Source organism: Ctenopharyngodon idella, chromosome 9, assembly GCF_019924925.1.
Source record: "Ctenopharyngodon idella isolate HZGC_01 chromosome 9, HZGC01, whole genome shotgun sequence".
NCBI lineage: Eukaryota > Metazoa > Chordata > Actinopteri > Cypriniformes > Xenocyprididae > Ctenopharyngodon > Ctenopharyngodon idella.
This window is the reverse complement of record NC_067228.1, coordinates 10,335,285-10,358,485: the sequence shown is the minus strand read 5'-3', so window position 1 is coordinate 10,358,485 and position 23,201 is coordinate 10,335,285. Positions and strand designations below refer to the sequence as shown.

The window sequence follows — 23,201 nt, the reverse complement described above, 5'->3', positions numbered from 1 at the left end:
ATCAAACAACTTGGGGAGCCCCTGTAACATGATCCCCTTCCGTTAAAGGCCCCGTTTAAAGTTCAAGATCAGATCTCAGCAATCCTGTTATCCCACAAATAAAACTTACTCAAGAGTGGAAAACTATCTAGACATGCTGTGTGGCATCTCTCTCTCAGTCAGTAGAACCGCAGCATTATCATCATCATTATTGTCAGGAACTCTAAATCACTCTATAAATACCCAGCAGCCCTCAGCCTCTTAGCTCTTCTAATCTGTCAGGACTGCTGCTTCAGTTTGTCCAGAGGCATCCCAAATGGCCCCAGCCCTTCACAAACCACAAACACTTTTGCTTTTCATATTTTTTTATTTTTTTTAACAAGACCTAAAGCCCTGTCCTCTTACGTCATTTAAGACACTACTTAAATTTACTGCCTTCCTCTTTATCGCACTTTCCATTTAATTTTCTACACCTTTTCATTTCACTATAGAACAGTCACCAAAGACGTATTAGTCCCTCATCTGTGAGTTCACCTCAAATAAAATAAAATGAATCAAATTAATCAAAGAAAATAAAATAGCTGCAAAAGATTTAGATATAATCCAACTGGCTGCACATTCATCCCTCATTGCCTCATTTACACTCCAATAAATACAGTGCCTATCTTGACTAAAATCCACACTCTCTGGCTCTCTCCTGGACTGGAAATCAGGCCTCATCATACTGAATGAATCTTGATTGGCATTTACACAAGGCTGGCATTCTGGATGCCAGACTTTGCTGGTGTAAATCAAATTGGACTCAATAAAGTTACTTGGGGAATTCCAATGGTAATCAGTCCAAGCTTCTCTCTCTACTTCCTACAAACCATCTCTTCATCCCACGCTCCCTCACTTAGTGTCATCTATGCCAGTTTCATTTGGTGACAGATTGCAAGCTGTTCTAATATGAACGCACAAGTGGCAGCCGGCGTGATGATTTCATTCTTCGGATTTAGTTTTTCTTCAGATTCTCCACTGCCTCATCTTGAGAAAGAACCATTGGAGAGGTTTTCAGTGGTTCAGAGATTTATTTAGTTAAATGCAGGAGTGCGTTTGTAACTCTGGGTACTTATTTATACAAAAAAAAAAAAAAAAAAAAAGAAAAAAAAAAAAAAAGGAAAAGCTTTACTTTGTTGTATCTCCAAGCCAAAGGCATGAATGAGAAGGCTTTTTCCACTCTATCTGTTTTGTCTCAAAGGTTTATCAAAGGAATGGGGTGGGGGACAGAGCCAAACCCCATCCATATCTCACAGTTTAGTGCTCACCATTTCTGCTGCCACTGATTCTCCCTGGACCCTGAATGCAACATCTGCTGTGTTCATCAACAAACTGCCCTGGCTAAGTGTGTGCGAGAGAGAACAGTAGAAAGAAAAGAGAGAGTAATGAACAAGAGACATTAGACCACACAGATGGAGTTGGAGATTTTTTATCTTGTATACACGCACTACCATTAAAAAAAATTGGGTGGGTAAGATTTTTTTTTAAATATCTTTGAAAAAAAGCTTCTTATACATGCTCACCAAGGCTTATTTATTTGATAGAAAAGAAATTTCAGTTAAAAACAGCAATTTTATGAAATACTACAACATAAAATAATCGTTTTCTATTTAAATATATTTTAAAATGTCATTAAAAGCTGAATTTTCAGCATCATTACTCCAGTCTTCAGTGTCACATGATCATTCAGAAATCATTCTAATATGCTGAATTGGTGCTCAAGAAACAATTATTATTATTATCAATGTTGAATACAGTTGTGCTGCTTAATAAATATTTTTCCGGAAACAGTGATACATTTTTTTCAAAATTATTTGATGAACAAAGTTCAACAGGACAGCATTTATTTAAAATAGAAATATTTTGTAACAATATAAATGTATTTAATCCTACTTATCAATTGATTGTATCCTTGCTGAATAAAAGTATTAATTAATTATTAATAAAAAAAAAATAAATAAAAAAAAATCTTACTGACCACAAACTTTTAAACAGTAGTCTATACCTTTCTATATCTTTATACAGAGTCTATATCTTTATACACAGGAGTGCCCATAACTTTTGGTCTGGCTCTCAAAGGAGCACCTAGAGATGCTGCATGGTACTAAAAACTTTACGCAACACTCTTATCCTACAAGCTGTCCTCATCACTTTCGTCCTGACTGCTCTCCTCACTATCTTCTTTGCTCTCGAACATGGCAGATGATGAGGATGATGATGTTTCGTTTTTATTTTATTAACATTAATGACACAGACAACAGCAGGAATATTAGGCTGCTGTCACTTTAAGACCGAATGCGTGGACCGAATATACTGACACATCCAGTTTCTTTCTCAACCGTTCACTTATGACATAACCGAGAGAATACTTGCCGAGACGGGTATTTTGACAAAATTTTGTGTGTATGTGTCCATTCAAGCGCAAGTAAAATTGAAAGAAGAATTAATTTGGTGTTCGAGCGCTCTCTGAAAGCCTTTCTCTCTCAATCAGAATGCGTGCGCTTCGGGTGTGTGAGATGCACGAGTCCTGATTTTTGACTCTTCTTCCATTTTTAAAATCGTTTGAATGTGTAAACTGGCAAGACAAAACATGTCCAAATGATAAACTTTCACATTATGATGGTTAAACTTAGCAGTTAATCCATGAATCACATGCATGCCGAACGGGGCCTGGTCCGTACGGATCACGGATCAACTGCGATCCGTTGCACCCCTAATAATTAATGAACCCACTTATCATCATGATTGCTATCTTACCAAAGATGGAGAAAAATCCTACTACTGTGTCCCTGTCCCCAAAAATGCTGGTACTCAAAAGCGCGTCCCTCCACGTTTTCTGGTACGCATCATTTATTTTTACCACGCATGCGCACCTGCGTACCAGTTATGTGCGCCCCTGTTTATACAGGCTAAACTACTGCATAAAGAGCTATATGAAGATTATAATATTGCCTGACCAGATTATTTAAAGCACTTTTAAATTGCTTCAGATCAGACCTCCAGAAAGACCTACAATTAAAATCCACAAATCAAACCGCTCCAGTTTTAACCTATGCATCAGTAAGGCACGTAAAACGTGGGTTTGAACTAAACACCATAAAGCCTAATTGCCTTGTGGTTCTATTCTGTATGCATCATCTCTCTCAAGGAATGTTTTATCATCACCAATTTGTACTCTATAAAGTGCATTGAGACCAAGCGCAAAAAGAAAAAAAAAAAACATTTCCAGTGCAATTTCCACAAATGAGTCATGAGGCCAAAAGCAATGCTGAACTCTAGATAACAGTCAATTGGTGAGCTGGTGAACACGGCCACTGTGATTGGCTGTTTAGACGCATCTTAATATGAGTAACCATAAATGAAAGGTTTCAACGTTTTGCAGGGTCAAGTCATCACGCTCCTGGTGAATCAGTGCATGATGAAACTATTACCAAAAATGCTGGGAGTATACAGATGTAGAATGGCTAAAAGGCACATTTGAATTCAATGTTTACGTAACATCCTGTTGGTAGAATGAATAAAAACCGCATCTGTGGCAGTGGTTTTATTTATAAATATCCTATTTTCCAATTTATTGCTCAGTTTTTACCAAAAAGATAAGCATCATAGTGATGAAATATTTGCTTGGTTATTTGTTCTAGAAGTGGCATTATGATTTCTTAAAAGCCTATCTTCATATAACAATGCTGCCTAGCAGTTGCCTTCGGTGTCAAGAGGTTCTTCATCACATTACGACATGTGTGTTAGGTATTGCAGACTATTTCAGGATGGACAACTTGCCTTTTCCCCGAGACGCTTAACTTTGCTGATGCTCTTGAAACGAAAATCCAACATTAATTTCAAGCTCCAGTGCAGTTAATGCTAAGGATATTAGATTAACTTTTTAAGGTCACAAACTTATTTCTGTATTTCCTCCCCCCGAGAAATCTGAGAAGCACAAGGAGAAAGCAGAACATGAAACATACTGTATATTCTGACCAGATAAAATGCTACACAGTCAGAAGTGATCACCTTCAATCATCAAACTGGCCCACTAGAGCTCATGTCCACAGACACGGGTTGCGTGTTGCGTTTTTCCATCATTTCTGCATTTACTTTTATTTCGTAAAGTCTTAGCCATTACTTATCCATACAGGCTCAGATTGCAAACCCACTGGAGTGTGACTGGAAATGTGGGTGCTACAAATGAAACTACAGGCTCTGCGGATCTTAGCTAGTGGAAAGTAGCAGCAGAATTGTGTAAATATTGAGAGAACGCAATACTGGAAAGCTTGAGTGTGCGTACTGTGTATTTGCCATGGTTGAGGAATTCTTTTGAAGTTTGGGTTATTGGAAATGAAAACAAATCACATATATTTGAACTGTGAGGTTTCCTGAGGATTCTTTCCTCTTCTATTAATCCCATTCCCATTTTCGGTTGTGATTTTAAAATTACAACGCTTAATACCACCGGCCTCAATTTGCCAAGACGTAGCCGCGAAATGTCACACACTGATATTAAAAGAAAGGTTCACTGAAAATCATGTTTAGGTCCTCACCCCAATTAAATGTATCAGTGAAAAGAATGAAATCACGTTTGCCTCATCAAGTATCACGGTCTCCGTTAAAGCTAATGAATAGCTTACAGTCCAGTCACATTATGAATTCTGCTGTGATACAGTAAAATGCTAAAGATCATTATTAGCGGTGCTTGCTATTACTAACACTTACACATAGGGTTAAGAATTTGAACAAATTTGAATTCACATACACACACATTGTTTTTAATGGTTTTTGAGCTTTAATTATTTATTAGGCTCACCTAGGATGCATTTACTTGATTAAAAATACAGTGAAAACAGCAATATCATGAAATATTATTACTAGGGATCAGTGTTGGGTAAGTTACTTCAAAAAAGTAATTAATTACTAATTACATCATCAATGTTGTATTTAAAATACTTTTCTAATTACTCTGTCTGAAAAGTAATTTAATTACTCAATAAGTAACTTACTAATTACTTCTCAAAATCCCTTTTAAAACATTTTAACTTTTTCAAAACATATACTATAATACTTATTTACTTTATAATACTTAAATTTTTTTTAAGTAACAAATGGATGTCACTATACCAAAAATCCAGTAGCCGGTACCGATACTACCAAAAATGCACAATACTCGATACCAAAGTTGATACCACAGTAAAAATATATAAAAATACAAATAAAACAATGCTATATATTTTTTTCCAGGTAGGTCTAATAGTAGTAAGTAAAAATACCGCAGTAATTGAATAATCAAATATAAAATAACTCTGCATAGTCAAAACTGTATAAATTAAATATAGATTAATCCTTATTAAAGCTTCTCTTTTGTTGTTTGATTATCATTTATTATACAGACAGTCAATGGTAGACAGTAGCATGTTTTAAAGGCTGCTGTCACTAAGACCTAATGGACGGAGACAATATGCTGTTACACATGCTGTTCACATTCACATAACCAATTACTTCAGTCACATGATCCTTCAGAAATCATTGAAATATGCTGATTTGGTGCTCAAGAAACTTATCTTTTTAGTATTTTGAGGAAACATTTGTCAAGATTCTTCGATGAATAGAGAGTTCAAAAGAACAACATTTATTTGAAATATGATTTTTTTGTAGCAATGTAAAAGTCTTTACTCTCACTTTTGATCAATTTAATGCATCCTTGTTAAAGTTAACAACAAAAAATGGTAGTTAAGGTAAAAATAAATGGTATTCCTACCCACTCAGCAGCAGAAGTGAATGACAAAGGATAAAAATACTACAGAATAAAACAGAAATAATGACCATGGTTCTCCATTTGATGGGATGTGGGCTTTTTGTATTAAGCTGGGTGCACAGTGTTTTTTTATTCCCAACAGTTCTTGACTGTTGCTTGTTAGATTGTATGCTATGACCCAAGAGGCATCCTGGGTAAAAGCAAAGGCAGACAGTCAAACATCAATGGTCTTATGTCAGACTGTAAGCTATACACATCATAGCTAAGATTTTCATGGCTGACAGTCTAGACTGGCCATTTTAAGTCAGCAGTTCACAGCTATCCTGCTGTCCTCATTTCACATGTGAAACTGAAATAATACTGCACAAACCCAAGCAAGTCCTTGCACTAATGACAGCGGTCTAAAGCCTGGCCTGGAGTCAGATGTGGTTGGGCAAAAGTGGTCTGCTTTGTGCTTTACTAGACAGCTGTCAGAACAGTCACACTGCAGGACTGTGACCCACAATTAAGGACACAGTACTTCAAAAGGTCAAGATAAATCGCTAAGGCACTTAATCGAAGAATCTCATGCTAAGCATTACAAGATGATTTTCCTCCATGACCAAAAGATATTTTACGACTTTAGCTCATACATGTCCAAAAAGTAAAATTGAAAAAAAAAAAAGCAAAATAAATAAAATAAAACAAAAAAACAAAGCAAAATGGAAAATAAAATAAAATACCACCCAGCGTAAAAAAAACTTGACTCGACTGCATTAATGTATCATCAAGGCAATTTGTTGGGCTCCAAAAGATTAATTTACCTTTTGATGCAATTAAAAAAAAAAAAAACTCACAGGCTCACAAATTGAATATATATATATTTTGTAATCTAACCTTTAGAGTCTGCCTACACCTTGATAGAGAGTTTGAAGGCCAGGTGCCACCATGTGCGCTCTTCACACTGTAACTAACACACATACAATCCCAGTCCATGTACAGGTGCTCTGGTCAAAATAACACATCGGCACTCAAGTCACGTACGTTCAGCTCTCAAGGGCACACTAGTGTCTGTCTGTCTCTCATGATCTCTTAATGAATAACTGCACAGACATTTCAACAGCTTATTTCCATCACCGTGTCTCCTTTCTTACCAAATCTCTGCCTCCTCCCTGCGCTCTTCTATCTCTGCTCTGCTTGTAATTTGGTGTTTGCTGTGCTCTGTGCTTGCTGTCACTCACTGCAAGTGGCTGATGAATATTTACTGAGTCACAGCACTGATGAATGGTTGTAGTGGTGATGCCGAGTGAGAGGTGTGATCCCTGTTTCTCAGACACACAGACTCTTGCACCATTTTAATGCTGCAGAGATTCATGGGGCACGGTATTCTCCGGGTAGTGCGGCAAGGACAGGGTCGGTATCATGTTGGAGAGTAACCGACTAAAAAATAGCAATGCCACTGACTTAACTAAATTTTTCAGTAGAAACACAGCAGCTTGTTTTCAAACAAGAGCAGTTTTTCCAGTTAACAGCAATTAGTTAGTATTAATACTATTATTATATACATTCACAAATAATATATTTAATCAAATAGGGCCATTTATTACATTTTTGATTCAGTTATAATAATTATTATTATTATTAAATGACTACAGTGCTTGCATGCCAAATAATTACTGCTCTGAATTATTGCAAAAAATATATTAATGGGGTTAATGGGGTGTAAAGTAATTAAAAAAAAAAAAAAAAAAAAAAAAAAAAATTATAAATAAAATAAAAAAAATATAAAAAAATATTTGTACTGTAGTGTTTTGTCTGCATTAACTGCGTTGAAACTGTCAAGCTACAAGCCAAAACTGGCATGTTATGACTTTTGTTCCATATTTTCTCCTTCTTAAACTCCATCTTCCATTTCTTTTCTCACTCTTTTTAGTGTTTTGTTTCTAGGTCTCCTCTAACATGTCAAGGGCTTGTGTGCATTCCTGGTGGACTGCATAGAACCAAATTTGTGTGATTTCCCACCTGTGCTTGGCATCTTCTCATCTATTAAAAGTTTAATCCCAGCAGAACCTTGGTATTGCGGGAATGGAGCTGGAATCAGTCAGTCAGTTGGGAATGTTTGCAGCATTTTCTTTCTGTGCCAGCTGGAAACATGCTAACTCAAAGTAAGCCTCATAGCACTAAACTGAGAACAATAAATACAAGCCACTTCAGAACAGTGCTGTGTGGTTCCCTCTACATGATATGGATGTGTGCAAAAGTACATATTTTAAAAAAAATCATCAAAAAGGGTATTCTTCAGGGTCAATGCCGCTAATCTAAGTGACCATCAAGACCCATTCATACTGCACTCTTGCCCTAAAAGCATCAGAGAGGACTATGAATCTCCTTGAAGTTGCAGACAGCGGTGGTCTTCAGAAATACAGCTATGCAAGCAGACATCATGCAAAATGCGTAGGCTGTATACACACGTATTCACATGATTTATGGCACTACGCCACGCGTGACACATACAGCCCTACATTTTGCGCATACTAATTTTCTGCAGGATGAGTTCTGTTCTCAAAGAATCCATCACCTCAAACTCAGAGATGGTAGAGTTGGCATGACCGAACTTACTGAATGTGTTTGCCATCTGCAGGGAGTGGTGTATTGGCTGGGCCTAGACTTTTGCTAAGCAAGAATGCAATTTGCCTGTTTTACACAGCTGTACCAGGTACTGCAGAGATGTTTTTCAGGTATTTAAAAAACGTATCAAGTAAACAATTAATACGCATCCACATACATACAATTTGTGTGTATATAATATTTAAAGGCACAGTATGCATGTTTAGCTGCTAGAAGTTGCTTCAAAACAACAAACACATGAATGAATGAATCATGGAAGGTGTTGTCTTCACCACAACCAATGGAAAGCAATCTGACGGGACTCAGGCAGAAATCATGTTCGTGGATTAGCTCATGTATTAAAGTTTTATTAACGTTACTGTGGTATGAAGCAGGGCGGGGCAGAGAGCCGTAGGAGCGGAACTAATCAGAGACACCTGCGTGACACACCGGTCTCAAGTCCCATGGAGGAGTGCACACTAGATGTTTTTGTAAAGTGAGGAACATAATCGATAATATCAGGTTGCACATCATTAAAACAACAATTACAATATCATCGTAGACTAAATATACTGCACAGCCCTAGTTGAAAGCTGTTATAATGTTAGGGCGTACTCTAGGTTCTGACAACAGAAGTGACGTCTCACACTCACTGAAGTATAGGCGCAAGACATCACTTCCGTTGTCAGAGCGCATTCAGACCTCATCAACCGGATGCGCAAGGCAGTTGGACATAGTGGTGTATTAAAGGTAAAAAATTATATAAATACTGTTCGGTTTCTCGCACAAACCGATCGTTTCATGTCTTAGGACATCAATGTGTCGTCACGAGCAGCAGGATTTAATTTGGATTTGTTTGTGCATGTTTTTTTTTTATTCTCATAGATGGTGTTACCGTTTCAATGCATTATACGACTGACAGACTGCAACGGTTGGAGTTAAAAATCATCATTTGTGTTCTACTGAAGAAACAAAGTCACCTACATCTTGGATGCCCTGGGGGTAAGCAGATAAACATCAAATTTTCATTTTTGGGTGAACTATCCCTTTAATTTTAAAATGACCTTGAATGTGGTAATTATGTTACTTTCTATGGAGGATAAAAAAAACCTCTTGGATTTTATCAAAAATATCTTAATTTGTGTTCCGAAGATGAACGAAGGTTGTACAGGTGTGGAACGACATGAGGGTGAGTAATTAATGACAGAAATTTCATTTTTGGATGAACTAACCCTTTAATGACATAACAGACAGCATCAGGTCTATTATCTGGTATGATTACATTTTTTACATTTTAATATCGACAATGAAAATCTATACACACTAGTTAAATCCACACGCATACAAAACAAATTATCTCAAGTACAGTCACACATTTCAGAGATTAAATAAGCCTTCGCTATAAAAGTTACATCTGCATTGTTTGCAGAAAAGAGGCCATTTGAACACAGACGGATGAATACATCACAGGCTTTAGCAGAAATGTGTCTAAGTGAGACATTTAGAGGAAAAACGCATGACTAACTGTCTGGCACTGTGCATACATCAGCGTTTAGCACGTGCTTGGGATGTATTCGCGCTCAACTGGCATATTTTGTACGCAGATGAGAAAAGCCTAAACCCCAGTGTTAAACTGCTTTGTCTCTGCATTGCAGAAGGGGGTAGCGGTGCTTGGCACCTGCCTGAGCCGAGCCGCAGTCGCCCCTCTGCAGCCGTATATGAAGTCACCGTGGAGAAGACAACATGCCACAGGGCTCATCCCTACCACTCATTACATCATTACCAACACAGTGGGTCATGCACTGATGAATCTCTAGACCAAACTCATACACACACACGCCACAAGCACTAAACTCACACGCTGAGAAGCTGTGTACACTTCCCCATGTTCTCCACAGTCAAACAGAAAATCACACGCATCATTAAGAAAATATTAACCACCTAGGGAACACAATTCGTTGGGCAGTGCCGAGATGCGTATATAATTGGAGATTTCAGCGAGGCTGGTGGCTGATGGGAATTACGCAAATGAGGTCATAAATACCAAAAATGAATGGAAAAGTCAAAAGCACCAGCTGACTGAGGCAATATTCTCTCATTCCAATCCCTTGTCTTGTCCCTTAGATGGCTGCTTTCCCTCCTCTCTTTCATTCTCATTGTCCGTTCCTCCACAACCTGAATATGATTACAACTGTACACAGTTTGAAAAAACTAAAAAAAAAAAAAAAAAAAAAAAAAACATAAGTGCAAGATCTATTTTTACCTGTATGATACGATGTTCAGAAGGTCAGTGAAATACTATTATTTAATACTAAAATTGTGATTTCCCAGCCTGTAATATTGTTAAAGTGAATACGTTTAAGTTATGCTCAGCTCTGAAATATTTCATTGCAATATTTGCTCTTCACAAATGGCATCTTAAAATCAAAACAACTGTAATTGTCATGGAAATTCACTGTCCAATCAATACACTGTTGTTGGTAAGTCAACAACATTATCAAAACTCTAATAGCAATATTAAGTGCCCTCAGTTCATGTTAATGGCTGAAAAAAAGCTTTGTTTACAGCATATTCAATTATTATGTACTACAATATTTGCTGAGAGTACAACTACAATTGTATTTATTTTACTAGCACAAATTAAACAATAGAGTGAATGATAACTTTTAAACCATTATAGACAGATCTACTGTGAGCTACAAGGTTGTTCAGTTTGTTTTTGAAGCCATCAGCATTAGTTCAGCTATTTATTTTTTTAAATAAATGTGTTTAACAGTGGAATTCCTGGTGAAAAACTACATTATTCATGATTCTACAAAAAATCTCCACCAATCTGAGAAATCGCAACAAGCAAATCGTGCCCACTCCCATGAAGCACTGTGAATGACATTATAGTCGATCTTCTTATGCTCACAGATTACTTAAATATTTGGGTAACGCTTTATTTTAAGGTGATGTAGTTACATGTTACTACATGTACTTACTACAGCAATAACAGTAAATTATGCATAATTACAAGTAACTAAACGTGGAAACGTGGAAAACGTGGATGGGCACGGTTACACTCTTATTTACTACAATGATTTTTGGTGGATTATTATCCCTGCAAAAAAGCTGCACACATTATTACAATCTTTGAAAAAAGCTGAAACAAATTCAATTATTTTGAACTACAAGAATCAGAAAAAGTTCTCTGAAATCCTTGTTATACCATGTAAATTTTAGTGGCAAGAAAACTGATTTCTTGTCAAAGTAAAATGATTTTTTTTTTTTTTAAATGAAATACATCTGCATTGTGATCAGATTTTCAAACACCATGACCAGTTATGCAGCCCACCTCTAACATTAGAGCATCTAGTGGCCGAAACGCCTGCTAGAGACCAAAAATCACTAAATGTGAACATGGCTTAAGCCCCACCCCTTTCAACCAGTCAGGGAGAACCGCTGGGCTCTCATTTTATAACACAGCTCCTCGTGGATTGTGCTCTTTTATTCCTGGGAACAAATATGAGGGACAAAAATGACCTAGTTATGGACAATGGTCTGAGCACCAGACTCTCAGCAAGGGTCCTCAGCTGATTAGCTGCAGGCTGATGGGTAACGATTAACAAGAGCGCTGATTAAAGACTCAGTAGTCTGGATGCTCTGCCTCTTATCAGCCAGCATACGTATTCTGACCTCAGCTAGCCCTGCCGTTACTATGGCAACAACACTGGACGTCGGGATGACGGAGAACATAATGGCCCGGTCTCCAGCTGCGGGTCTTGAGGGCTGCGCCCAGGCTAAAATTGTCTGGATTCAGCCTTCCCTCTCTCTCTTCACACATCAGCACAGGATAAGACAACTTCCTGCTCAATGTGTGAAGGGTTCATACTGAGGTTAAGCTTAATGAGTTCATTCAGCCATATCATGGCAGAAAGAAATGAAAACACAAAGCTTGACCACTTTGGAAAATAAAAAAAATCTCCACCTCTTTGTCTGCTAAAAACCTTTAAATGCCGCAATCTTAATGACTACACTAAAAAAAAATGTTGGGTCATTTTATTGGTTAATTTTTTTGATCCCCGGTGCTGGGTAGTTTTTGTGTAACTCAGCTACTGTGTCAATTTTACTGACAATACGCTAGGTCAGTGTAGTATTTACTCAGTGCTGGGTTGCCAAATCACCCAACACCCAAATGTTGCCACATTTCTGACAACAGATCATCCCTCCACATATACACTACTGTTCAAAAGCAAGATTTTTTTTTTATTTGAAAGAAAATACTTTTATTCAGCAAGGATACATTAAATTGACGGTTAAGACATTTATAATGTTACAAAAGATTTATATTTCAAATAAATGTTGTTCTTTTGAACTTTCTATTCATCAAAGAATCCTGAACAAAATGCATCAGTTTTCACAAAAATATTAAGCAGCACAACTGTTTTCAATATATATTATAAGAAATGTTTCTTGAGCAGAACGATTTCTGAAGAATCATGTGACACTGAAGACTGGAATAATGATGCTGAAAATTCAGCTTTGCCATCAAAGGAATACATAACATTTCAAAACAGAAAAGATTAAAAATAAAACACTACATCAAGTTTACTGTATGAATTAAATATACACAGATTCTTAAAGCTACTGAAGTTATTCAGTCAATAACTGCAACAAGACATAAAAGAGAACTTAGTTTAGTACTCGCACTGTGTGAGAGGCTTTTAGTGCGCGTGCGCTTCGGAAGTAATGCTCTGAAAACCCGGAAATACGCCAGAAAACGCTGCAAATAATAAACTTTTCGTGATGACAAAGAACTGCAGTTTCACGTGAGTGTAACCGTATCTTCCGGTATATACTGTACGCCCTACATTACTGTTGTGTTGCTAAACATGTGATGTGAATGTATGTTGCGTTGCACATTATGGTGGGATGGCAGCGCCAGAACTGCAACTGACAGAATGTGCACTACGATCTCTCTTCAAAGATATCATCTAAAATCGTGATATCGCACACCTATTTACAACTGTAATAATATTTCACAACATTACTGTTTTTACTGTATTTTTGATCAAATACCTGCAGCTTTGATGAGCATAAGAGACTTAAAACATTGTTGTCAAACATTAAAAAAAAGTTTTGAATGGTAGTGTAAATCAACTCCATATTAAGCATTAAATCATAATACATCAGAAACAGAGCAGAAGGCACTCGCTCCGCAGTGTGAGCACACATGTTGACGTGTGGTTATTTTAGAATTGTGTTATCGCATGCGTAACTGTGGCAGTTGGGTTACGCAATCTGACCCTGGGGTCTGCTCTGAGAATATTCCCCACAAACAAGGTGTCTGTTTACAGATCAAAGTGTATACCACCAGCGATCTGTCCAGACAGTGCCTTCCAGCAGTAGAGTCTCAGGCTTTTATGGGTCAAATGTTTTTACACACACACAAAGAAAGAAAATCAATGGATGTCGATCGGGAGGATCGATAATGGGCGAGTCCCTGTCCCACCGCAACATTAAGTCCTTTTGACCAACACATCAGATGTACAGTCAAGATGTCAAAGCCCCAGTGTGGAATTAGCTGAACAGCATTCTTAAACAAGGTTTAAACACAAAAGGTGATGTGCTCTGAGACATAGTCAATTTAGTCAAATTTCTTGGGGCCTGTTGTAATGTCAATTTCAATTGTGCCAAAGAGTATTTCACTTGTGACTAAACTGTCTTTAAAGGGATAGTTCACCCAAAAATGAAAACTTTGGTCATTTACTCACCTTCATGTTGTTCCAAACCTGCATTACTTTCTTTCTTCTAATCCATACAATGAAAGTCAATGGGGTCCAATGTTGTTGTTTTGGATCCCACTGACTTTTTAGTGTATGGACAGAAACAGTTCTTCAAAATATCTTGTTTTGTGTTCAAAAGAAAAAAGTTTGAGTTTAGAACGACATGAAGGTGAGTAAATGATTACAAAATTTTCATTTTTGTGTTTAAGAACTGTATAATAAAAATTTGTACAAACCTGATTCCAAAAAAGTTGGGACACTGTACAAATTGTGAATAAAAAAGGAATGCAATGATGTGGAAGTTTCAAATTTCAATATTTTATTCAGAATACAACATAGATGACATATCAAATGTTTAAACTGAGAAAATGTATCATTTTAAGGGAAAAATAAGTTGATTTTAAATTTCATGGCATCAACATCTCAAAAAAGTTGGGACAAGGCCATGCTTACCACTGTGTGGCATCCCCTCTTCTTTTTATAACAGTCTGCAAACGTCTGGGGACTGAGGAGACAAGTTGCTCAAGTTTAGGAATAGGAATGTTGTCCCATTCTTGTCTAATACAGGCTTCTAGTTGCTCAACTGTCTTAGGTCTTCTTTGTCGCATCTTCCTCTTTATGATGCGCCAAATGTTTTCTATGGGTGAAAGATCTGGACTGCAGGCTGGCCATTTCAGTACCCGGATCCTTCTTCTACGCAGCCATGATGTTGTAATTGATGCAGTATGTGGTCTGGCATTGTCATGTTGGAAAATGCAAGGTCTTCCCTGAAAGAGATGACGTCTGGATGGGAGCATATGTTGTTCTAGAACTTGGATATACCTTTCAGCATTGATGGTGCCTTTCCAGATGTGTAAGCTGCCCATGCCACACGCACTCATGCAACCCCATACCATCAGAGATGCGGGCTTCTGAACTGAGCGCTGATAACAACTTGGGTTGTCCTTGTCCTCTTCAGTCCGGATAACATGGCGTCCCAGGTTTCCAAAAAGAATTTCAAATTATGATTCGGCTGACCACAGAACAGTTTTCCACTTTGCCACAGCCCATTTTAAATGAGCCTTGGCCCAGCGAAAACGCCTGCGCTTCTGGATCATGTTTAGATATGGCTTCTTTTTTGACCTATAGAGTTTTAGCCGGCAACGGCGAATGGCACGGTGGATTGTGTTCACCGACAATGTTTTCTGGAAGTATTCCTGAGCCCATGTTGTGATTTCCATTACAGTAGTATTCCTGTATGTGAAGCAGTGCTGTCTAAGGGCCCGAAGATCAAGGGCATCCAGTATGGTTTTCCGGCCTTGACCCTTATGCACAGAAATTGTTCCAGATTCACTGAATCTTTGGATGATATTATGCACTGTAGATGATGATAACTTCAAACTCTTTGCAATTTTTCTCTGAGAAACTCCTTTCTGATATTGCTCCACTATTTTTCGCCGCAGCATTGGGGGAATTGGTGATCCTCTGCCCATCTTGACTTCTGAGAGACACTGCCACTCTGAGTGGCTCTTTTTATACCCAATCTTGTTGCCAACTGACCTAATAAGTTGCAAATTGGTCCTCCAGCTGTTCCTTATATGTACATTTAACTTTTCCGGCCTCTTATTGCTACCTGTCCCAACTTTTTTGGAATGTGTAGCTCTCATGAAATCCAAAATGAGCCAATATTTGGCATGACATTTCAAAATGTCTCACTTTCAACATTTGATATGTTATCTATATTCTATTGTGAATAAAATATAAGTTTATGAGATTTGTAAATTATTGCATTCCTTTTTTATTCACAATTTGTACAGTGTCCCAACTTTTTTGGAATCGGGTTTGTACAATAAAAAGTACTATAGTTCAGATTCACCTGTTAAGGATGTTGCATTTTGTGCTTCCTATATTTGTGTATTGTGTATTTTGTATATTGTTTATACTGTTTTGTCTGCAATATTACAATAATGTTATTCTACATGCTGAATGTTTACAACAAGGTTTGCACCTAAATTTGAATCAAGTCTGGTTTAAGATCATGTCCACCAAGCACAGGTCAGAAACGTATATTAGCAATAAATGAACTGACAGATACTCAACTAATTGGACAAAAACTATTACCTTTTATTCCACAAAACTATCATAATCCTCACAAAAGCACTGCGGATTATGCATAATGGGAACGTCGCTCACAGAACACAGAACGAACAGTAATTGTTTTGACATTTATTGTTGAAGGTGCTGGGTGTGTTACAAAAGCAGTGCTTTGACAGAGTAGCAGCAGTATTTTAAAGGAGAGGAGTTGAGAGACAACCTCTTGCTCTGAAAAGTTTTAGTGGACATTAAAAGCATCAAGACTGTTGAAAGGTTGGGTTTTAGTATGCTGCATCATCTTTGTTTCTAAAATCACCACCGCTAGATAAACTCGCTCCAGTAACCAATCATTTAGTTGTTGAACTATCCATCCAAACCCACCCCTTATGCTGTCAGATTGCTAAAATACATAAGCAAACATCATAGATGTGGGGTGGGCAGTTTAAATTCAGCCAACAGAATGTGACAATATGAAACCGTCAGCAACATCAGCTCAGTCATTAATGGCTCTATATATAGTTTTGGCAGCTTTTCTATTTCAGGCTAGCCAAAACAACAAAACAAAACAAAACAATATAAGCTAGTCTGAACAACGAGTCTGCTTTCTGACGCAGAATCCGGAATAAATATGTATGCACTATATATTTAAGCGTAATGACATTTATCATTATTTTCTCCCGCTAAGCAATTTGTTCTCTGCGTTCTCTGGAATCCTCTCAAGCGGAGGACTTCTACATTCCGATTGGTTGACCGTTACTTTGACGCTCCCGCCGGCGGCGGTCTGAATGCACAGTACAGCGTTGGCGGCAGGGCAGCCAGAGCGAATTTTGATGCTCTTGGCGGCGGCGGTGTGAACGCACGGTAAGGTTGAACCACTGTAGTCACATGGACAATTTTAACAAAGTCTTTAATACTTTTCTGGACTTCAAAAGGTGCAATGACGTTGATGCCTATGTGTGGTTCAGAAACCCTCGAATTTCATCAAAAATATCTTAATTTGTGTTCCAAAGATGAACGAAGGTCTTACAGGTTTGGAACGACATGAGGGTGAGTAATTAATAACAGAAATGTCATTTTTGGGTGAACTAACCCTATAACTACTTATATAGCCTTTATATATTTAAATATTAAATTATTAGCGAGGTAGTAAAGTCGCTGTTCTAGAAACAGTTAAACTTACATCTTTGCTATTAGCAGAGATGCTGAACACTGTTGAGAGACACAAGTCAGGCAATATTTTCTAAATGTCGATAAAAAATTATTGCGGAATGACGGCATTTCCATTAACCGATGTTATGCGACAAACTCTTGCGATGAGTCACTTTCCTCTTGCGATAAGTCATTTTCCAAAAGATACTTCTTTCTGAGAGACTTATTTGGAGCATAACATTTGCCACGGCTTCTGGAAGCCCTTCTCCCTCATATATGTTTCCCTAGGTGCTTCTCAGTACACCAATGGATGCTTCCTCATTTCTTCGCTCCTCCATCCTTCAGTCTGTGACCTGGAAACCGATCAAAGAAAATCTCAAAGGCCATTTTAATTCTATAAATGCCATTTCAATTCTATAAATGCACCGCGAGGAGGTGAGGAACGAGGAGTGAGGAAGCTTCCTGAGGAGCTATGAGCGATTCCATTGCAGTTTTGCGAAATATTCTTTTTGAATTGCCTGAAAAACCACCTCATGCGAGCATAAAAACTTTTTTGCGATACTTGGGAGTTTTTGCGGAATTCATTGAGCATAATTTCCATTGAGCATTTCAATTCACAATTACAATTTGCACAATTTGAAGGGTAATGGAAACGCAGCTACAGACTAATTCAAACACATTTAATCAATCAATCTCTCTCGCTCACTCTAATAACTGCATGGTCTGCATATCAATGGCTCAAGCTTTCATCACTAGATCTAAAATGATTATGGAGGCTTGGGATGAGTAAGAACTTAGTTCTATACACAAGACCGTTTTAAGGACAATAACCTGACAAATGTGTTGAAATAAAACATTTGAACAAAGTTTTGAGGTGTGGTAACCATTGTATAAGTGAAATAAATGAGTCCGGGCCATTTAATTATCAGAAAAAATAATGCATGCTTCACAGTGTTGTTGCATTACCACTTCAAGTGTGCACTATTTTTCTAATAATTCAACGGCTTGTCGTCAATTATTTCTTACATGCACACACACACAAAAACACACACACACTTTTCTATTTTATGTTAGCTAAAAAAAATAATTTCCTCATCATTTGTGTTTCATCCGAGTATGTGAAACAAGCCTGCCAACACCATTAAATTAAGACGGGATAAAGTCATCAAAAGGTCTTGACCAGGCAGACACAGCAACATTGCCTCAACCAATGGCATGAGTGCCACACAACTTACATAATGAGTCTGTTTGAATATAGGAGTGTTTCACTACTCTTGAAGTCACAACTTCAGATGAAGCAAAGCACACCGTGTTCTGCCAAAAGATGGGAGGATGGAGAATGTGTTTTAATAGGGTATCTGAGAGAGAAACTTCTGGAAAAGAAGAGAAAAGTCATCCAGAAGTGTTCCAGCAGTCTCTCTCAAAAATACACCCGAGTACGTTCACACAGATTGATCAATACATGTACGACTGAGGAGTTCATTCCACATGTAAGGTAGAAACAGAGGGAGGCTTATTAAATATGAAAGTAAAGTGTGAAAGACACTTCAGCACACCGCACTGCAGCATGAGGCACCGAGTCTCACATCTCCCTTGTTTTTCCATAGTCTCTCTCCTTCTCATATCTTTGTTCTTCTTCAAAAGCTCCCTCTTATTTTGTTTAAAACACAGCACTGCCTCATATGAGACTCATTGGTCTTTCAGAGAAAGAACAAATAAAACCTTATCCAAAATCTTGGCAAGTTTCAAAGGAAGACTGAAGTCGATTTGCAAGGCTAAATATTTAAAGACAATATTAAATGGCATTGATAAGACATTTAAGTAATTAATTATAAATAATTAAACAATTATATATTTACATATAACAATTATAACTGCTAACCCGAAGGTTGCGGGTTCGATTCTCAATAGCAGGAAATGACTGAGGTGCCCTTGAGCAAGGCACCTAACCCCCAATTGATCCCCTGGCACCACAAAAAATGGCTGCCCACTGCTCTGGGTGTGTTCGTCCATGGTTTTCAGTGTGTATTCACTACTCAGTACTCTTAGGGTGTGTTCACACTTGTCATGTTTGGTTCGATTAAAACGAACCCTGGTGCGATTGCTCTCTGTTAGTGCGGTTCATTTGAACGTGTGAACGCTGCCATCCGAACCCTGGTGCGCACCAAACAAGCAGTCCGAGCCCACTGAAAAGATGATTCTTGGTCCGTTTCCAAATGAACTCTTGTGCGGTTCGAATGATATATGAACGCGACATGGACCAAAGACATGTAAACGAACCAAAAACAGCAAGATTAGACCTTAAAAAGGACAGAATCCTCACGTATATCAGTTTTTCTCGTCATAGTCGTGAGTTAGCCCATCACAGGCATCAGACATGCATCTCCATGCAGCAGATTGTGTGTGGCTGAGGAATTCCCAACGCTGTTTTAACTCCTTTACACATTTTATAAGCTCTTCACGAGTTCCCAGCTGGCCAAAATACCATCATATGCAGGCTACGCACACACAACAAGTGCATTTATCTCAGCACACAGCATTGTTTTGGATGTTCGGTAAGTTCCATCTCAAAATAGGCAATAAAATCATAAAATCCGACCAATCAGGTTGTGAACGTATCCCTATGCCTTTAGGTTCAGTATCTTTTGGTTTGGTGATAAAATTGCCAATCTGAATCGGACCAGGACTACATTTTTTTTTTCTTTGGGGGGGGCCGGACCAAACGAACCGAACTACAAGTGTGAACGCACCCTTAATGCATGTGCACTAAATTGGATGGGTTAAATGCAGAGGACAAATTCCAAGTATGGGTTACCATACTTAGCCTTCACATGTCACTTTCACAATTTAAAAAAAAAAAAAAAAAAAAAAAAAGTTAGAGACTAGGTCCTATGATTATTAGCTTTCAGCAACATTGCGACTTGGCATATTACGAATGTGCAGTCACAAGTCTTTCAAATCAGCTCATCCTATCAGGATTCAGAGTCAGAACTATTCATTTTATATTGTTTTTCCCTACACACACGACCTTGGTTACATCAGCAGCAGAGTAAGAAGCAAACAGGATGAATTGTGTTTTTATGATCTTTGTTCAGGCACGCTCACATGTACACACACAGATCAGATTCAGTCCCACTAGTTGAAACTTCTTTAGCTCTGGAGCTGAGAGCCAGTGATAAACACCACACCCATACAACAGAGAAATGATTAGGGAAGGCGAACTGCACAAGCACGTCTTATCGTTTGAGGGTGTGAGTTATAGATGGCGCACAAAAGTGGATGTAGATGGGATTGTGTGTGTCTGTCCTTATCACAGTAACCCACAATCATCCCACAAGAACAGTCATTTACATGTAAATGAGACTCCAACATGCATGTGCACTCCTTACTTACCAAAGATATTGGTGGAATGTCCTTTCTTGGCGAGGGGTTTGAGCTCGTTGTGGCCCCAGCCATATTGCCTGTAGCTGTCCCACGCATGTTTCATCATCTAGGACACAGAAATGACGGGAAGTTAGCCTTACCCATGATGAATACCAAAAAGTATGGTCGATATCTGCATTAGAGCACCCACATCCTACTGATTGATTCATCTACTGCTGACATCTTCATTGTAAACCTTTTAAAAATGCCGGCCAGAAACAACTGCATTGTTCAAATGTAAAATGTAGTGACATGAAAGCCAAAAAACCTGTTTGATCTGATAACGAACAACGTGGTTTAACAGGGTAGAATAACACAGGGATGCACAAAGGCCTTTGATGTAAAAGATGAAGCATCGCATGAGAGATGTCCTGTTACCCAGAAGCCCCCGCTGTGACCGTGACCGCGTCTGCTGCGCTGTCATTCCCCTTTCAGGTCACTGGCCAGCAGCACCCTGTCAATGTATCTTCACTCTGTGCGTGTGTGTTTTTCTTTTTTTCCCCCCTACTGGGGAAAGATGAATGGACACAGTGTGTGTCTGCGTCTCTAAGCGTGTCTTTGTCTCAGCTGTGGCTCTAGGCATGCTCTCTCGGAGCTCTCGCTCACATCCATTAAACGGCTGGCTGAGATTCAGCTCCGAGCCACTCCACATTTAGACATGTCTTCAAACATTACCACTTGGAGGAATACTTCCTGCAAAAGCAGAACCCTTGTGACAGGGATGATAAGGTGTGTGAAAAGCAAACAAATGAAATCATAATTCTGCTCCAAAAGCTAGTGAGCTGCATTGCTGTCTACAGCTTACAGTATATAGGCCATAGCCCAAAGCATACTCCGGGTTTTACACGCACACTGAGGTATGTGTACAGTGCGTGCGATGTAAATTTCATCATCAGTATATTACAAGCACTCGTGTGAGGGAAATTAAGACACACACAGCTCTAGTTAAAACAAGCAAAGACATTTTTATCAGTCATAACTTTCTAGTGTGCATGTGTCGACTGTATGTGTCGACCGCCTGTGATCGCGCATACTACCAAATGGAGTATACTTTGTAGGGCTGGGACAATACTATCGATGCATCGTGATTTGTGGATCATTTCTGATATTTTCCAAATGTGTCGCAAATTGATTCTAAGCTTAGTTTTTAACAGCAGATGGCGCTCTAGGCTATTTTTTTAAACCGCATGCTCAAATGTTCACAAAGAAGAGTGCTCGTGCGTTCGGATGAGTCTGACAATGCATTTGCACTTCAGAATGCTTTTATGACACAAGATTAATGTAAACAGCCCACTGCAAACACCCTTGTAATTCATTTCAACCTTTTCTAACTTTATGAATGATTATTTTATATAAGGTTATAGAAAGAAGCAGAGTATAGCTGTTCCTAAACCACACAGTGCCATCTGCTGTTAAAAACTAAGCTCAGAATCGATTTGAGAGAAAAATCGCGATACATACGGAAAATATCAGAATCGATCCAGAATCATTTCTCGATTCGCGATGCACCGATGTATTGTCCCAGCCCTAATACTTTGAAAGGCTGTATTCGGCTGTACACATACACCAAGATTTGAGGTCAAAGCTGAAGTATACATTGGGTTGTTCATATAAGAAAATATTTCTTATATGAAATAATGTACTATAAACTTCTACACTTACACTATGTACTCCAAGTGCATACATTTCAGCAGGGTTAGTTTTTTTTTTTTTACTACAAAGAAGCATTTGCCATTTTCCATTTTAAGGGAATGACTTTTCAAATGTGCCTGATGTGTTGCCTCTTGCTTTAGGCAGTTTAGGGTTAGGGTGTATACACAAATATATCTGATTCGTCCAAATGCGATATGTATCAGAAACTGAATTGTTTTATGCAGCATCTTAAATGCAGCAATTATGCCACAAGACGCTAAAAATACAGTGAGACGGTCAGACCGCAAATCCTGTTCTCAGATGGAACCTCATAAATTACCAATTGGAAATGTTCTATGAATAATGTGAAACACACAGGAAAGGTGACAATTCATTCCAAAAGAGTTTGACGTTAGCATGTTGCTACGCTAATAACACCGTGATCCAAGTATAAAAATAGCACATACAAATATTGGGTTAAATTTGGCCAAAACAAGGTATATTGTTGTTGCCTAATGTTTAAAATGACCTTAGCATAAGAAAACATGCCCATGATGCCTTAAAATGCTGTCTAGGAAGGCAGGTCACCAGGATTTGGAACGGAGCTTATGAACACAGATGCAGTAGACACCTCTGGAGTTCGTCTGACTGTCAAGTGTTGTTGTAGGCTGCCATCCCGAGCACAAGCCATGATTTTCCTTTGCTGTTCTCAGCTTAAAAAGCAGAAACCCAGGAGGGAGCCAAGGCAATGAAAAGAAGTCAATAATTTCATTTTGTTCTCTGCTTTCAATCTTTCCATGTCACGC

General features: G+C 38.3%; 1 protein-coding gene across 1 annotated transcript in view; it reads right to left on the bottom strand.

The window, feature by feature from the left end:
* The window catches only part of man1a2 (mannosidase, alpha, class 1A, member 2), a 96,993-nt gene that overhangs the window by 37,089 nt on the left and 36,703 nt on the right, over positions 1-23,201 (bottom strand). The window contains exon 4 of the mRNA XM_051907024.1: positions 20,734-20,830. Within this exon, the coding sequence (XP_051762984.1) occupies positions 20,734-20,830 (97 nt within the window). The remainder of the gene's footprint in view (positions 1-20,733; positions 20,831-23,201) is intronic.